The 15,546-nt window shown below is 31.9% G+C and overlaps 1 protein-coding gene across 13 annotated transcripts in view; it reads left to right on the top strand.

Moving 5' to 3' along the window:
- Positions 1-15,546, top strand: part of NfI (Nuclear factor I) — a 43,511-nt gene that overhangs the window by 7,889 nt on the left and 20,076 nt on the right. For 7 of the 13 annotated variants that reach the window (XM_089078267.1, XM_089078272.1, XM_089078264.1 and 4 more), the window contains 7 exons: positions 1,386-1,541; positions 8,577-8,768; positions 8,947-9,130; positions 11,116-11,169; positions 11,387-11,485; positions 12,357-12,497; positions 13,867-14,010. In XM_089078267.1, the coding sequence (XP_088934393.1) occupies positions 1,386-1,541; positions 8,577-8,768; positions 8,947-9,130; positions 11,116-11,169; positions 11,387-11,485; positions 12,357-12,497; positions 13,867-14,010 (970 nt within the window). Of the gene's footprint in view, positions 1-1,385; positions 1,542-6,163; positions 6,579-7,339; positions 7,560-7,660; positions 7,844-8,576; positions 8,769-8,946; positions 9,131-11,115; positions 11,170-11,386; positions 11,486-12,356; positions 12,498-13,866; positions 14,011-15,546 lie in introns of those variants that run through there. The other 6 variants (XM_089078266.1, XM_089078275.1, XM_089078273.1 and 3 more) reach the window with 6 other exon arrangements.

Here is a 15,546-nt window from a genome sequence, read left to right as displayed (position 1 = left end):
GTACTAGTCTTGATTTTGATTAACATTTGATATTTTGTATTATCTCATTGCTACCTATTGTTTTCTTATTTTCTTTCATTCTTATATGATTATACGATTATATCTTTCTTTTTAATGAAGCAAATATAAATTAAATTATTCTTCAAAAGATACTGATTAAACGTAATAATTTTTTTAGTCAAAATTTCTGTTAAGAACTTTTATTATATTAACTTTATGAAGCTTTGTCACGAATGATATTTATCAATAAGCACAATAAATCTTACATATTTTGTTTACTATTACTTGTTGTTTTATATATATGAACATAAGAACAGGGATATTTGACTATTCTATTAACAATAAGATATTTCAATTCGTAGAATAATTAAAAGTGCTTGAAGTTTAGTAATTTGGAATATTATTTGTGTAGTTTACTTTATTTACTCTTACGTGAATTTTTTTCTTTAATATCCATGATCTATAAAATTTTTTTTCTTTTTAATATGATAGTTGATAGTTGCTTGTATAAAATATTCTTGAACAACGAGGTTAGTTCTAATTTTATAAGTAACAGTTTAAAAAATTAAACTTATAGTATTTTCAAAGATCTTATAGATCTTTGAAATGTTTTAATTACATTTATAAAAGAATAAATTTAATAAATAATAAACTTAAAAATATAATAAAATATAAAAGAATACAAATAAGAAAAATATTGAAATACATTCAGTATTTTAATCCAATAAACTATATTTGATAGTTGATCAAAATAATCTTAATGTGAATTGTAAGCACGAATTTTTTTATATTGGTTTAATCTAAAGGTCTCTTTATATAATTTAAAATTTATAATGGACATTTAAGCAGAATAATATAATTATATAATATAATAAATATTGAAACCGTCTTTAAGATTAGATATTTGTGAAATAAAATTATAAAGAATGATAATTTAATAAGTAATAATTATTATATTATTTTTACACAGATTTTTCCATGATATATTTTTTATTCGTGATTGGCATAATTTTTGATATCACACTTTTGTACAAACAATTTAAAAAACATTTTGTAAAGTAGCTTTTGCGACAGATATTATCACTATTATAATTTTTATTTTAATTAAAATGATATTGTTTTATAAAACAATTTTTTTGGCACGTATATTTAAGCGCCTTTTTGAACATTTTTGAAAAAGTAATTTTTAATATATATTTATTTTTTATATGAATTTTATTTATCAATATCTGTAATTGACAAAATATGATTTTTTACACATCACGATAGTTTAGAGTTGCACATATATTTGAAAGCAAATCCTTAAATTGCAAAATGTTGTCAAGCTTAATAACAATATGAATATAGATAATCTTATAAAAGAAACAAATATTGTGTAATTGCAGGATGAGTTCCATCCATTTATCGAGGCTCTTCTACCATTTGTAAAGTCTTTCTCGTACACATGGTTCAACCTACAAGCTGCCAAAAGGCGATACTATAAGAAACACGAAAAGCGGATGAGCTTAGAAGAGGAACGTCAGTGTAAGGAGGAACTCCAGGTAAAAAATCATTTGAAATTGATCAAGCAGATCTTTCTTTAACTTTTAGTAGTTTTTTTTAAGTAGCTTTTTATCGATATTTAAAGACTAACTTCTAAATGAAGTTAATAAATCGCTTATTAACAATGATTTGAGGTGAAAATTCTTTGTACTAGCCTGCACATTATAAATTGAACGATTATAAAAACTTAATATGCGAATGTTGGTTAAATTTTTTGTCTATTCGTCGTGTTTTGTACGGCGATAGTACGGTCGGAGGTGCTATCGTTGCTAATGCTATCGGCCCGTTGCTTCTCTCCACCGTAATTCTCATCCTCCCTCGCGACAGCGTTCGATCAATATTTTAATTTCGCGATGTTGCGGTATTTAGCGGAAGAGAGGTCGGCATTAACTAGTGGCGCATAGGCGTTCCTTCTTTTTCCATTTTCATCCCATTTCATCCCATTTCTAGATGAATCTAAAGAATAAGCCTCACGCAAATTCATTGATGTAAGTAAAATGGACATAAAGCTTTCTTCCTTCGATGACAAATGTCGCATGTGATTTTGTGAAATCACATCTGTTAATTTAAATTTCAAAATCTCGTTTAAATTCACTTTGTAATGGTTTTTAGGTATGGTAATCTGCTGGTTTGTGAACGTGAAAGTAAAAGGTTATTGGCCAACGTATCAATTACAATGCTAAAGTATTTTCTACGTATGAATATTGGCACAATGCGATGTTTCTAGGACGGTACGAAATTAAATTACATAATTTTGTTTTGTTTTTTCTTTTTGAAACTCCCTTTAAAAATGATTAATTAAAGATATGATAGACGATTGATAGATGATTGTTTAAGATAGCTTACTTCATAAGATGAAAAAGTGGTTTAAATAGAAGCAATTATTTGTTTAATTTAATTAAAATATTTAGTGAAAATGGGAAGATAGGTATTCTTTGAACCTTGAATGAATCGAGCAGGATTTTAAGCGTTGCGAAACAGTTTCGTCTAATTGAAGAATAGGAAAGGCATCATCGAAAGATATGATAAGCTTGTATAGCTATTGACTCAACTAACTTGATTGTTTTAATAAAATATATTTTCGAAATATACACAAGAAAACAATTTTATCGGCAAATTTAAAAATTTAATCAGATCCGAAGATAATTTTGTTGGACTATTAAAATTATTAAATTATTATTATTAAGGGCGCTTAAATGATGACAATAAATTTTTAATCTTCTAGTAACCTATTTGAATAGTTGTATATAACAATTTTGAAGACCTAAAAAAATTATTTTCGGCTCTGGCTTTTTAGATTTGCTAGCAAAATTATTCTCTCTTCTCTATATCTTCATCACGTATAATTCCATTTCTATTTGGTCCCGTTGCAACTTGTCAATCGTAAGGTATGCGTTTCCGGGGTGAAACCCGTTACTCTGCACTCGCATTAATATACGTTAGAGAAAGGCATTCGGGAATAAAGGGATGTGAATGGAGAAGCAGAGAGATACGAGTCAGACTACTCGCGACGCGAGTCTGTCGTTTTCTCTTAATTTCGAGACAGACCGCAGTACGATATCGACTACTTCAATTCGGGTGTAGGGCGCTGCGAGAAACCGAGACGAGCGAGTACAACATGAGCAAAGGAGGTAGGAAATCGGAGCAAAAGAAAGAGAATGTGAGCAATGGACGGATGGATAGATGGGGATAAACTAAAGCGGGAAGAGAGTACGGTGCGGTGCGGTGCGGTGCGGTGCGGTGTGGTGCGGCGTGGTGCGGTACAGCTCGGCGCCTCTCGGCGCGTCGCTCGCAGGAGGAAGGAAGAGTGTACGTATACGAGAGAGGAGTATGTGCAACTCGACGGAGGGTTGAAAGGGTCGTTGTGGATCGGAGAGAGTCCGTGCGAGAAGAGCTCGGGACGCTCGGGAAGATTTAGAATGAGAGAAAGAGAGGAGGTGAGGAGGAGGGGGAGAGAGGTAGAGAGAGAGAGAGAGAGAGAGAGAGAGAAAGGGGGAGGAAGCACCAACACCTACGCGGAATATCCGCTATGCGAATGCACACCAACTTTTCGGCAATGGGGATGAGTCGGGAGTGGGAAGGATGGCCGGTCGGTTTGGGGCGGTCGAAAATGGTGTTGGAGGACGTAGACATGTAGCGCGTACACCGTCGCGACGGAGGCTGCGGCTACGCGGCGCCTACCAACCACCATCTATAATCTCTATGCAGATATCGATTTTCTACCCTGTATTTCCTAAATTTATGCAAACTAGCAGCGCGCTATCCTTTCCGCCGCTCGTCGCTCGTATTGTCACTTTTTTTGTTTCCGTTACTCGGAAACTACAGTGGTATAACGGAGAATTTTTGCTTTGATAGATGCCTTTTAGTGCCTTCCTAGTTGTTCTTTCATTCAAATCGGGAATAATAACCGGGAATTGATTGCGTCTGAGATGATATTCCAAACCAAACAAAACAGATCCCGTACTTGTCGTAATCGCAGTCTTTTTAATTTTAATATTACGACTTTGGAGAACAAATCTCAACATATTTATCTCTTATCATCCGATTATCCGTTTCAATAAATAGCGATTGCGAAAATTATAAGAGCAAAAACATTTATCTTTACGTTTTTTTTTCTCAGCAGCATATTTAAGTCATTTTTTAAATTCTTTTTGGCATTATAATCGATATTTTTTTCTAAATCTTTTCTGATTTTTAATTGAGATTTGAAAGAAATTAATTTTTTGCAGCTTTGATTGCTTGTAACTTTCAATAAAATTATGATTTTCTAAAACCGAACGATTACGTTATAATTCATTAATTAGAAGAAATTAAAAACATTCTTAAGAATCAATCTAATAATTCTCGAGAAAAACACGAATGTTAAAAAAAATATGATTTTACAGTAGAACATTTCAAATAGTGTCAAATAATTATTTTGATGCTGATTAGATTTACATGTTCGTCTCTATTTTAAAACGTTTGGAGAGAAATATTTAAAAATTATTTTAATTAATAACTAATTTAAAAAATATATAGAAAGATGTGATCATTTTACAAAAAATTAAAAAAGAATTTTTTAATCTGCATTTTCAGCTGCATATTCCCTTGTAACATATATTTTGTCCTTTAATTAGCAGATACAGTCAATTAAATAGTCTTATATTATAGTGTCACAGAGTTAATTTTTATGCATTGTTGAGGTACATTTGAACTTAATATTTGAATCTGAACGAAATGATGCTTTCTTGTGCAGAAACTGTGATTTACGAGGATCTAAAAAGTTACAGGAGAAACTATGTATCGAGTCTATGTTACGTCTATGTGAACGTCGCCAAAACAAATACGATTGTGAGTAAAAACGCTAAAAGAACTTTTTAGCGGATTTCGAAATTCGAATATTCGATATAACTAACGGCCGTTTAAACGAAAACTCTAAACTGTGAATTATCTGTGCTTACCGAAGTAAAACTCTCTAAGAAACACAAGGCGGTGACGTAAAACAAGTGTTGCTTCTAAAGTGAAAAGGCATGAAAGCACAGAACTGACAATAGAGTTGATGATTTCAATTTTTCACGTTTTTGGTGGTTCATATTTCGAGCAGAAAAGGCAGAAAAGGCGACATTCTTATCGTTGATGCTCGAGATGTAGTGATTTTTACAGCATTTTATGGAGAAATATTGCCTATAAAGAAATTACAGGGTTGCTTTGTTCGCTTTGTTCATAACATAGTAACGTAAAGGGTCGACAGATATGGTTTGGAAGTTTGCCAAATTAATAAATATATTTCCAGATTCTATTCCACTTGGAATTTTCTTCCTTCTATTCCAACCTATTCTTATCACTGAACGACTATTCAGCTTGAACTGATATTGTCTGCGTCCTCGAATGCGATGTTTTATTTCATGTTGATTTACATAAATATGGCATACTGATAGATTTCATCCTTCTCTCTATGTATTTTGTACAAATACATTCAACTTATAATAATAATAAAATGTTTTTCATACATTATCATGAAAATAATTTTGGATATTTCTTTAATACACACACACACACACACACACACACACACACACACACACACACACACACACACACACACACACACACACACACACACACACATACATTGAGAAAAAAATGCTATTAAATCAACAGCAGTTTAATTAGGAAATATTTGTTAATTCAATGATTATGATCATTATTAATGAAACAGTATATCATGCTCTTGTTTTAATAATCAAGATCTTCATTTCATTAATAATGTCATTGAATTAACAAAATTATAATATAAAATGAATTATTTAGGTTGTTTGTTATTTTTTATAGTTTTATTGGGAGAATTGAGTGGATTATAGTATGTTTTTATTATGGTTGTTAATGGAGCGGTGTGAATTTTAGTTGAGATATTATTTGATGGTTTAATTTAATAAAGTATATTGTTGTTGATAGGAGTATTTGTAATTATTTTTAGTTTAATTAGACTATGCTGTCGATTCAACAGCATTTTTTCTCTGTGTGTGTGTGTGTGTGTGTGTGTGTGTGTGTGTGTGGTGTGTGTGTGGTATGTGTATACTAATACTTAAGTTAAGAGAAGAAGGTGACGATAAATGAAGAAATAAGTGGAATATAAGAGCAATCGTGTGAAAATGGTGTGGCGCGGGCAGGGAGCCGCGCGAGAAAGACTTCGCGTCGCGCGCCTTCATGCGCGCAGGGATAGCACATGTACGCATGTCACGGTGTTATACGCTCTCGGTACAATTTCCGTGAACGCGGCTCTTCTTCGCATTTGGCATACCTGATATCGAGTATGCACGCAGGAGTATGCACCGTAAGCGCGCGGCGCTTTCTCTAGCGAGGAGCGAATCGCGCGAATGCACCTCTTATCCGCTTTATTCGCGAGTGCGCATGAGGCCGCGTGCTTGCAAGAACGTGCCTGACATTTTATCCGCGGAAATGTCGGAACGTCGATGCGTGACAGTTTCACAGATGTCAACTACTTTCAACTTTATTCTTCCTAACTACTCCGCGACTGATGGGATCACCATTACGAGGTGAATGGCGAATAATCGCCGTTTTATCGCCTATTATCTTTATTAATTGTACACTTGCCAAGTTGCCACTTGCTATAAATTTTAATGCTCGCGTCAAGAGGGGGGAGGGTACCCCCATGAGCAATGTCGCCTTTTGATACGCAAAATTTTATTTCATTCAACATTTAGTATGGATTAATTTACAAAATAATCTCCATCATTATTGATCATCTTTTTTTCATCTTTCTGGCAAATTTTCAATTACCTTCTTGTAAAAAAAAATGAGGATAATTTCATAGCCAGGTATTCCAGATTTTGGTTCATCGGAAAGATCATCGTTTTTAAATTTTTTCAAACTGGAAAATGCGAACATAGGTAATGATTTTATTTTTGGAAATTTTCAATGTTTTTACCATCTGAAAGAAAAATCCTCGTGGAAAGATTTGAAAGATATTGATTCTCTGGTTTGAAAAATTTTTGTTTTTTCGAACAAGCGATTCGAATCTTCATGCTATGAAATTGTTGGGAAATTTTGAAAGGAAGGAATCGCGCGGCCATCGTTGAGGCCATTGCACGTGAAAACATTTTTAATGGTAATCGTAAGATCGTAAGCGAATTGACCAACTACGATCGATTATTTTTAGAGATTTTTCGTAAGGAGAATAATTGATTCTGATTGGTCAATTTGCTTATGATCTTACGATTAAAATTTTTTCACGTGCAATGGTCCTTTAGTTGGAGCACGTTGGACTAAAGATCTTGCGCCTCCTGTTTGTACGAAGAGTATGTAGATACGTGTGTATGGTGTACACGCATGGTAAAACGGGCTAGGCGAGATAGATCGCGCACGCAGTACTTCGATGCATTCCACGCACTTTCAATGCATTTCTCAGAGTTCTTATGCATACGTGTATTTGCTATTCCGAGTGTGACGGGGTCGTACGCGTGCGTTGCATATCGCAGAATCGTAAGACGTCATTCTTTGAGATTGTCTCGCCTGAGGTATACGAACTTTACAAACTTAACAAAATTTTCAGATCGAATGTCACTGAGATACTTTCAAATCTACCCTCTCCCCTCCTCCCCCTCTCTCTTTTCTACGCGCTACACAAAAGATAAGAAATTTCTTGCTCTTAAAAAATTAAGCAGAACGAATGACGAATGTTTCTATTTATTTTATGTGATTTCAATGTTTCAATTATCAACAAAATTGCTCTTCAACTATCTATTGAGTATACATGCAAATACTTTACGGAAAAGTAACGTATGATTATTGTTAATTACAGGTTAGGTTATGTTAAGAAATGACCGCTTAAGAATGTATATGCTGTTACTCTAATTATATATATTGCATAATTCTTTTTAGATTTACAATGAAAAAATTATGAAAAACTTACACATTATTCTAAATCATATTTAAAAGTAACACAAAAAGATTTAAGATTGAATAAAAACAATTATTTCAATAAATAAGTAAAAGTATGCTCTAATAGAAATATAATTAAGAAATAATGACAAAATCTTAATTTATTTATTTAAATATTTTAAGTATTCAACATAATTTGTATAAAGTTTTATTGCAATGCGAAGGTCAGTGTTGTTCCATAAATAAAAATTCAATTTTATTTATATCATTCGTTTTGTACTTTTAATAAAGAATTTAATTTTTATTTACAAAACAACTAATCTTTGCATCGCAATGAAACTTTATATAAATCGTCTTGAGTACTTAAAGTACTTATAGGAAAAAATTGAGATTTTTGTCATTATTTTTTAATTATATCTTTAGTAAAGCATATTTCTACTATAAAGATATTTAAATAATTTTCAATTTAGATTTTTAAACCGTCATAAAATTTTTTGTATTATTTTTAACTGTTTAATTTAGAATAATCTATGATTTTTCCATTATAAATAAAAAGTATAATAAGTATAATACATTTTTAATGACGATTGATAATAATATGATTGACACACCAATCATATTTACAATTTATGGCGTTCTTTTTCTTTCTGCAGAACGAGAAGTTGGAAGTAAAACAGAAATGGGCCTCGCGGCTTTTGGGAAAGTTACGGAAAGATATCACGCAAGAATATCGAGAGGATTTTGTGTTGAGTATTACAGGAAAGAGACCAGCGATGTGTGTTCTGAGCAATCCTGATCAAAAGGGCAAAATGCGTCGAATTGATTGTCTTCGTCAAGCGGATAAGGTTAATCAAGCTCGATCAAATTATATATACTTTCATAGATCCTTCATTAAATTAGGACCTATCTATTTGATCCTTTCGTTATTCAAATAATCCATATTTTATTAAATGGAATGAATAAAAAACATTGCTATTTAACAGTGAACTATGATCATAAAGAATATTTGATATTCTGCAATAGGTATGGAGATTGGATCTAGTCATGGTGATCCTTTTCAAAGCAATTCCATTGGAATCGACAGATGGAGAACGGCTGGAGAAAACTGTGGAATGTGCACAGCCGGGACTCTGCGTCAATCCTTATCACATCAATGTTTCCGTCCGGGAACTGGATCTCTATCTCGCCAATTTTATCACGAGTCATGGTAAGAAAGATTACAGTTGATAACCAGTAATCGAACATTGATCCGAAGAATATTTGAGTGTTAATTCGTTTGAGAATTTAGATTCGATGTAGGAAACGCGTAATTTGAGAAAAGAAGAATATAGTACTAGCATTTACATTAATAACTGCATTGCAAACATATATTTATTGCGTATCTATATAAAACATGTATTATATACATAGCGACTACGCATCAAGTGTTTTCTTTTATTAGTATGCTCTTAAATCAAAGCAGAGCGTAGCACAGCTAGATTGAAAATTCATACTTCGGACTATCTGAGAGCAAGCTGAACATCTGATTATTAAGGAGATTTTTTTTCCTTGAATTTTCCAAACAATTCATTAAACCGAAATGGCATCGAATGGCAATGCGGAACGAGAAATGATGAACGTAGACACCTGTTTTTCCCATCTTTTCTCTCTTTGAACATTTTTATAAAAGACGATATAGATTTAGCAGTTTATTGAATAATTAATTTTCATTATAGATACTTAGCTACAGATTCGATTGAATTTTCATCTATTGATATGAAATAAAAAAAAAAAATGACAGTATTGACAGTATTGTCAATATGAAGTTACCGCTAAATTATCTTTCATACATTTTTCTAACTTTTATAATATGAAATTGATCCAAATATAGTTTTGTTGAACAAATGTCGCAAGCAAAAATCGCCACAAAATTTAAAATGTGATAAAACAATAGAATTCTCTGTCGCGAAAAGGGATTATTCTTCTGGTTTCTATGGAGTGCACCAAATATGTATCTGTATATTGTCAATGTTGTATAATATTTGTGTAGAGATGGTGTCTACACATATTCTGATATATATATATTATTACATGTTTGTGTGCGTGTCTTTCGTCTTATGTGCTGCGCATCGACGCGAGTGGTATGTCGAATGAAGATGTGGAGAAAATGTGCACGCAAGCGCGTGACCATGCTTGCCGCTGTATGCTCGCTCTATAAATAAATAGGCAACGGACATCTTTAGCGAGAGCTCACAGAGCTTCGCTTATATGTTGATTTTCTTTCATGCCACTGAAAATACTTGAATATTTTTGCACCTGTGAAAATTTGTTATAAGGATTCCCATTGATTTTTAAATGCCGAAGCGATGCAGCCATATTGTGATCGAGAAGAAATGTACTTGAACTAATCAGAAATTCGAGAAAAATCTTACAAATAGCTCTCTAGTTGTTTAAGAGATGAAACAACAAATTCAAGGATCTATAATTTTCAATAATTATACGACTCGTAATATAAATATGAAACTTTCTTTTCTTGAGATAGATAACTTTGACCAGGTTTTAAAAATATGTCTCGCGTTATCTTTTTGCATATCTGGAATTTTTATAAATAGTTTCAAATTGATTGATTGGATCTGAACAATCTTTTAATCGTTAAATTAAAATTTTTTACAATTTTTTATACGCATTCTATCTCATGTATAGGAAAGGAACGCAAAAATATTCTACTTTTTTTAAATATATATATATATATATACACACACAGCACAATTAGATATTTAGTTTTTTTACGCATATTTTTTTGTTTAATTTATTTGCTACTTGTAACATCTGCAATAAAACTCTAGTTTCTATCGGCGCAGAAAGCAATTTTCCACACTTCTCGATCCTCGAGAAATCGCTGTACGTTCCGGACCCTCGAGTATTTCGGTGATACGTTGCGTAATGAGATTTGCGTAAAACGTGATGATCTTAAATGCCGTGCAACAGTGAAAATATTATTCAATAGACGAATGATTTTATGTAATTTTTTATTTGATCATTTTTATATTACAAATCGCTGAGTTTCGTGGCGATGAAATATTTAAATTCTGAAAAATAAAAAAACTAGAAAATAAGAGACGCGGAAGATAAGAATTATTACTTATTGCTTGTTGTCTCAAACAAATTATCTTTCATTAATTAAGGATATTTGTTCACATTTTTCTGTTATAGAAGTACTGAATGGCATCTGCAATGCTAGTAAAGAAGAGGACAGGCGTCGAAAAGGTACTCGCTTAATTTCGCGGTTTACTTGAGCGTAATCATATTTGTCTTGTTAAGGAATTACGTATGCATTTACGTATGCTTTTAATTAATCCCTTTTTATATAATTTTTATATGCAGACTCGACACATATCCAAACTTGTATATACTGGCGCGTTTCATAATCTGATAGCTAAATTCGAGTGGATATTAAATATTGTTCGCTGGGTTTTGTTCCCAGGTACAGGGTACCATGAACTATATAATGGTGTCGTCTGCAATGATACGATCCTTGCGACAGGTGTCTTCAGCTCCAAAGAGCTCTGGATGCTTTCAAAAGGTACGACGTTACATTTCTCGTAGATTCGAACTCGAGGTTTGCCAGCAATTTGACTTTAACAATCTTAGGAACAAAGGCGATATACTCACGATAAATTATGTCAAAATTATGTACATGACGATTCCTTTATGGATGCTTTCGAAAGGTGATGAATAGCTCAATGCCAAAGACCTTTTGAAAGCATCCTGATAGTTGTGAATGTCGATATTTTGAAAAACATGTTTTATTATTATATTTATATAAAATGAGAAAGAGGGTATACTTTTTTGAGATATATCATAGATCTCAAGGTAAGTCTACGAGATTTGAATGCTGCTAAGGGTCATTACTCCTTTGGAAAGGTTATACGTGAGTTCTTGGTATGGATTCATCATTGGCAATCTCAATAATAACAAACGGTTCTGAATGGCAATACGCCATTCGTTGAAAACCGAGTGACTCCAAAAACTATGGCGCTTCGCTCGAATAACTTGATTACATTTTATATTTAATTTTTTTTTTCTAGACACAATTGTTTTAAATCAATGATATAATTTCTTAATTATTCTTTATTATATATCGATTATCATATTTCTATTTTAATATACTAGAATTAGAATTATTTTAAATGTATCGTACATTTATTCTACGTACGCGCGTTTCATAATCTGATAGTTAAGAGAATCATTATTTTGCGAATATTTCTTTTCGAACTTATCAGAAACAACGATTTAATTTCTTTTTCTATTTTCCCTCGTTTTTCTCTCGTCTTCTTTCTTTTTTTGCGCGGAAGCGTCGTATTCGCGATCGCGTTCGCGAAGTGCAAGGAAAACGAATGACACACGTACGAAAGTGCTAGGAACCGTAGCTGTTAATGTGTGTCTGGTTTCAGCATCCATACTGCATGACCTCAGCGACATGCAGCCTCAAATAAACGCGATCAAAATAGAGCACCCGCCGTACTACTGCAGCAGCTACACCCCACCATCCGCAGCCACGACCGCGGATCACGTTCAGCCGGCGGCTAGCTTCAGTGAGTTTCAAAATCTGCCTTTGCCCTTATTTTTAGTAGACAGAGTCGGGGTCGAGCGGCAGCCGCGGCAGCGTCCGTTATCCGTGTCTAAAGCTCGCTAAACTAGTTCACGTCGTATAAGCGGAAAGGATTTGGTGGGAGAGGAGAGGGAGGATGCGAGCTTCGAATGCGGAAATTATTTGTTCGCATGTAAGATAAAAATACCAATATTGGAACGTTTTAAATCATTACGAAGCATTTCCTTATTAAAAATTGAGGAATCCTCCTATTTTTTTATGAAGATATCGGCTCGTATTCTCAGATTTTATTGGTATATTTACATTGATGATAAAGGTGCAGATAAATATTATAGAAACATTATCAAGAAATTTGCCTGCTCTGACAGAATTTAAAATAAACATAATTCAACAAGATTAAAAAAAAAATAATTACTGCGTAGAATTAATTTCTATTTTACAAATATGTTCTCTATTTTACATATATATTATACAATATCTAAACTACAAATTTATCACTTAAAGATATTAAATAAAAATTGACTGTAGAACAATTTTCGCCGCGGCAGGGTCGGACGAAGTGAAAAGAAAAAGTTTCCGAGAAAAAGAGATAGTTTGAAGTCAAAATGTAAAATATTTTTTGTAAATATAATAACTAAGGTATAGTACAGGATTTTTCTTTTTGAGGTATTGTAGAAAAGGACTTGAAAAAAGCCTTTTTTTTTTAATCAAAGTTTAAAAATATATTTTAAACAAATGAATTAACATATCGAAACAAATCTTATATAAATAATCTTTTTAGGAATATTCGTGCCAAATTTGAAGTTATTCGGACTGTTAGTTTCGAAGAAATGCCGCCACCCAAAAAATGATTTCAAGGAAAATGCAGAAGAAAAAAGGAAACGACTTTTATATATAAAAACTATAATTTTTCGTCTTATATGTATACTGCTATCTTTCTGAAACTTTAAACTTTGAGAAAATGCAAAAACTAAAAAATCGATTTTTTGAAATTTTCAAAGTAAGCAAATTTCCTTAAAGTTACGTTTAGTCTCAATGCACATACACAACATATTTATAATATTTTTTAATATTTTATAATATTTATAATATTTAACTTATCGATGCATTTATATGGGTTATCATCGTACTATACATATACTATGATTATAACTTACTTATCACATTGTGATTAGCCAATTACGAACAACGCGCCAAGTTTGCTCAATTCGTCAAACTTCAATTCGTTCTATTTTACGATGTCGTTTTCGATGTCGTATAATCATTTTGTAGCACATATTATCACAGAATATCTCAGATCCTTTTTTACTTCTTAAGAGTCAAGCCATGTCCATATATTCTTTTGTGCACAGGCCCACCACCGGTTCATCAACTAATAAGGAACGATAAGACTGAAAAACCGCCGACAGTCACGGTTTCGAGCGCACCAACATTTTCGTCAGTCCTCAGGCCAGAAGATGGACACCGTGGAATAGAATCTCCGCATTCGCAAACGGGTATGTACTGGTTAATTTTCGCCGGTATTTGACTTTACGAATAGTCTCTTGACAACGCTGCGAATCACTCGACTCTAGAGTTTCTATTCGATAATTCGCATGAAGAGGGAGGGATGGCTGAAATATCTTTTACAATTGAAATATTTTTTACAAATATATATTTCAGTATTATGAAGATCCAATTATTATTATAATTGCTGCAAAGTTCGGCAATATGGACTTTTTCTATAACAATTTTTTTATAAATCAAGGTTTTTTGCGAATAATTTTTTATTATATTTTTTAAATGTTGACAATATCTGTCTTTTGAATCGCTCACGTTACTCTCATTACAAATGAGAAAATGTGGACATTATTATGATTCATATTTAACAAAGCCGTTTTAATTTAGTAAAGTAAGCTTGAGTGAGTAACTGAGCGAGTAAGCTTGACAAATTACAAAAACAGACTCTGAACAGATTTTATATAACAGTATCTAAAGCAAACAGAAACTTTGACATTATTTTAGAATGCTGGAAGAATTTTTTGTATAGTTGTAAGCTCGAGATAAAATAATTTTATTGGAAGAAAAAATTTACTTGAAGATTTACGTTGCTAAGTGTATTTTCTCACTTCGCACATGATAAATTATGAAAAAACTGAAGTACATATTTAAAAATTGCGGTTAATAATAAATAATACTCTTGCAGATACAACTTATGAAAATTGCTTAAATCTAGGAATCTCGAAACGAGATGACACAAATAAAGGTTATACAAATTTATTAAATAACCCCTATTTCTCTGTTTTTATAATTTGTATCCTAATCAACATTTTTGAACTGTGATTAGTATTAAAAAATAAAAAAATTGAGTAAAAATATTGAAATATATGAAGAAGCAACAGGAAGTTTTTTATAATTTTACTCTCTTTTAGCTTTTTTATTCTTATGGAAATAAAAGGCTAAAGGATGATAAATATTTTATTTTTTAAATCTTCGAGTTGCATAAAAATACGAAATAATTTTTTTATTTTCTTTTACACACATTTCCATCTTCTTGAATTCATAGATCACTTAAATAATAATTATATATTAATTAATTTCTTTTAAAAGAGTAACTTTTTTACTTCTAGATACTAATTGCAGTTTACAAATTGAGATTAGAATCTGAATAACTAAGAATTTAAAATTGAAAAGTCGCGTAGAAGTCGAATTATGAGTTAAGAGAAATAGTTATTTTTTTATTGTAAGATCGAAATGTGAAAATATGTAATGCGTAATAAATAATATATACATCGCATTGGTAAATATTTCTATATCAATGTTTCCTGACAAATGTTAAAAATATATAGAATTTTGATTATGTTTGCAACAATTTATCGAAGTACAAAATCAATGATCTTCATACCATCGAATTTTAATGTTTTTCTAGAAGTGGGTCTTATAAAACATGATATGACTTTAAACTCCTTTTATTATTTGTTCTTTTACTTCTCTTCTTTTACTATTTTTCTCCATTCTTTTCTCCCTTTTTTTTTCTTTTCTTCCTCTTTTTT

Source organism: Pogonomyrmex barbatus, unplaced genomic scaffold, assembly GCF_055798465.1.
Source record: "Pogonomyrmex barbatus isolate J1 unplaced genomic scaffold, ASM5579846v1 scaffold21, whole genome shotgun sequence".
In the NCBI taxonomy this organism is placed as follows: domain Eukaryota; kingdom Metazoa; phylum Arthropoda; class Insecta; order Hymenoptera; family Formicidae; genus Pogonomyrmex; species Pogonomyrmex barbatus.
Note: the sequence above shows the minus strand (reverse complement) of the source record. Positions and strands in the feature narration are given on the sequence as shown.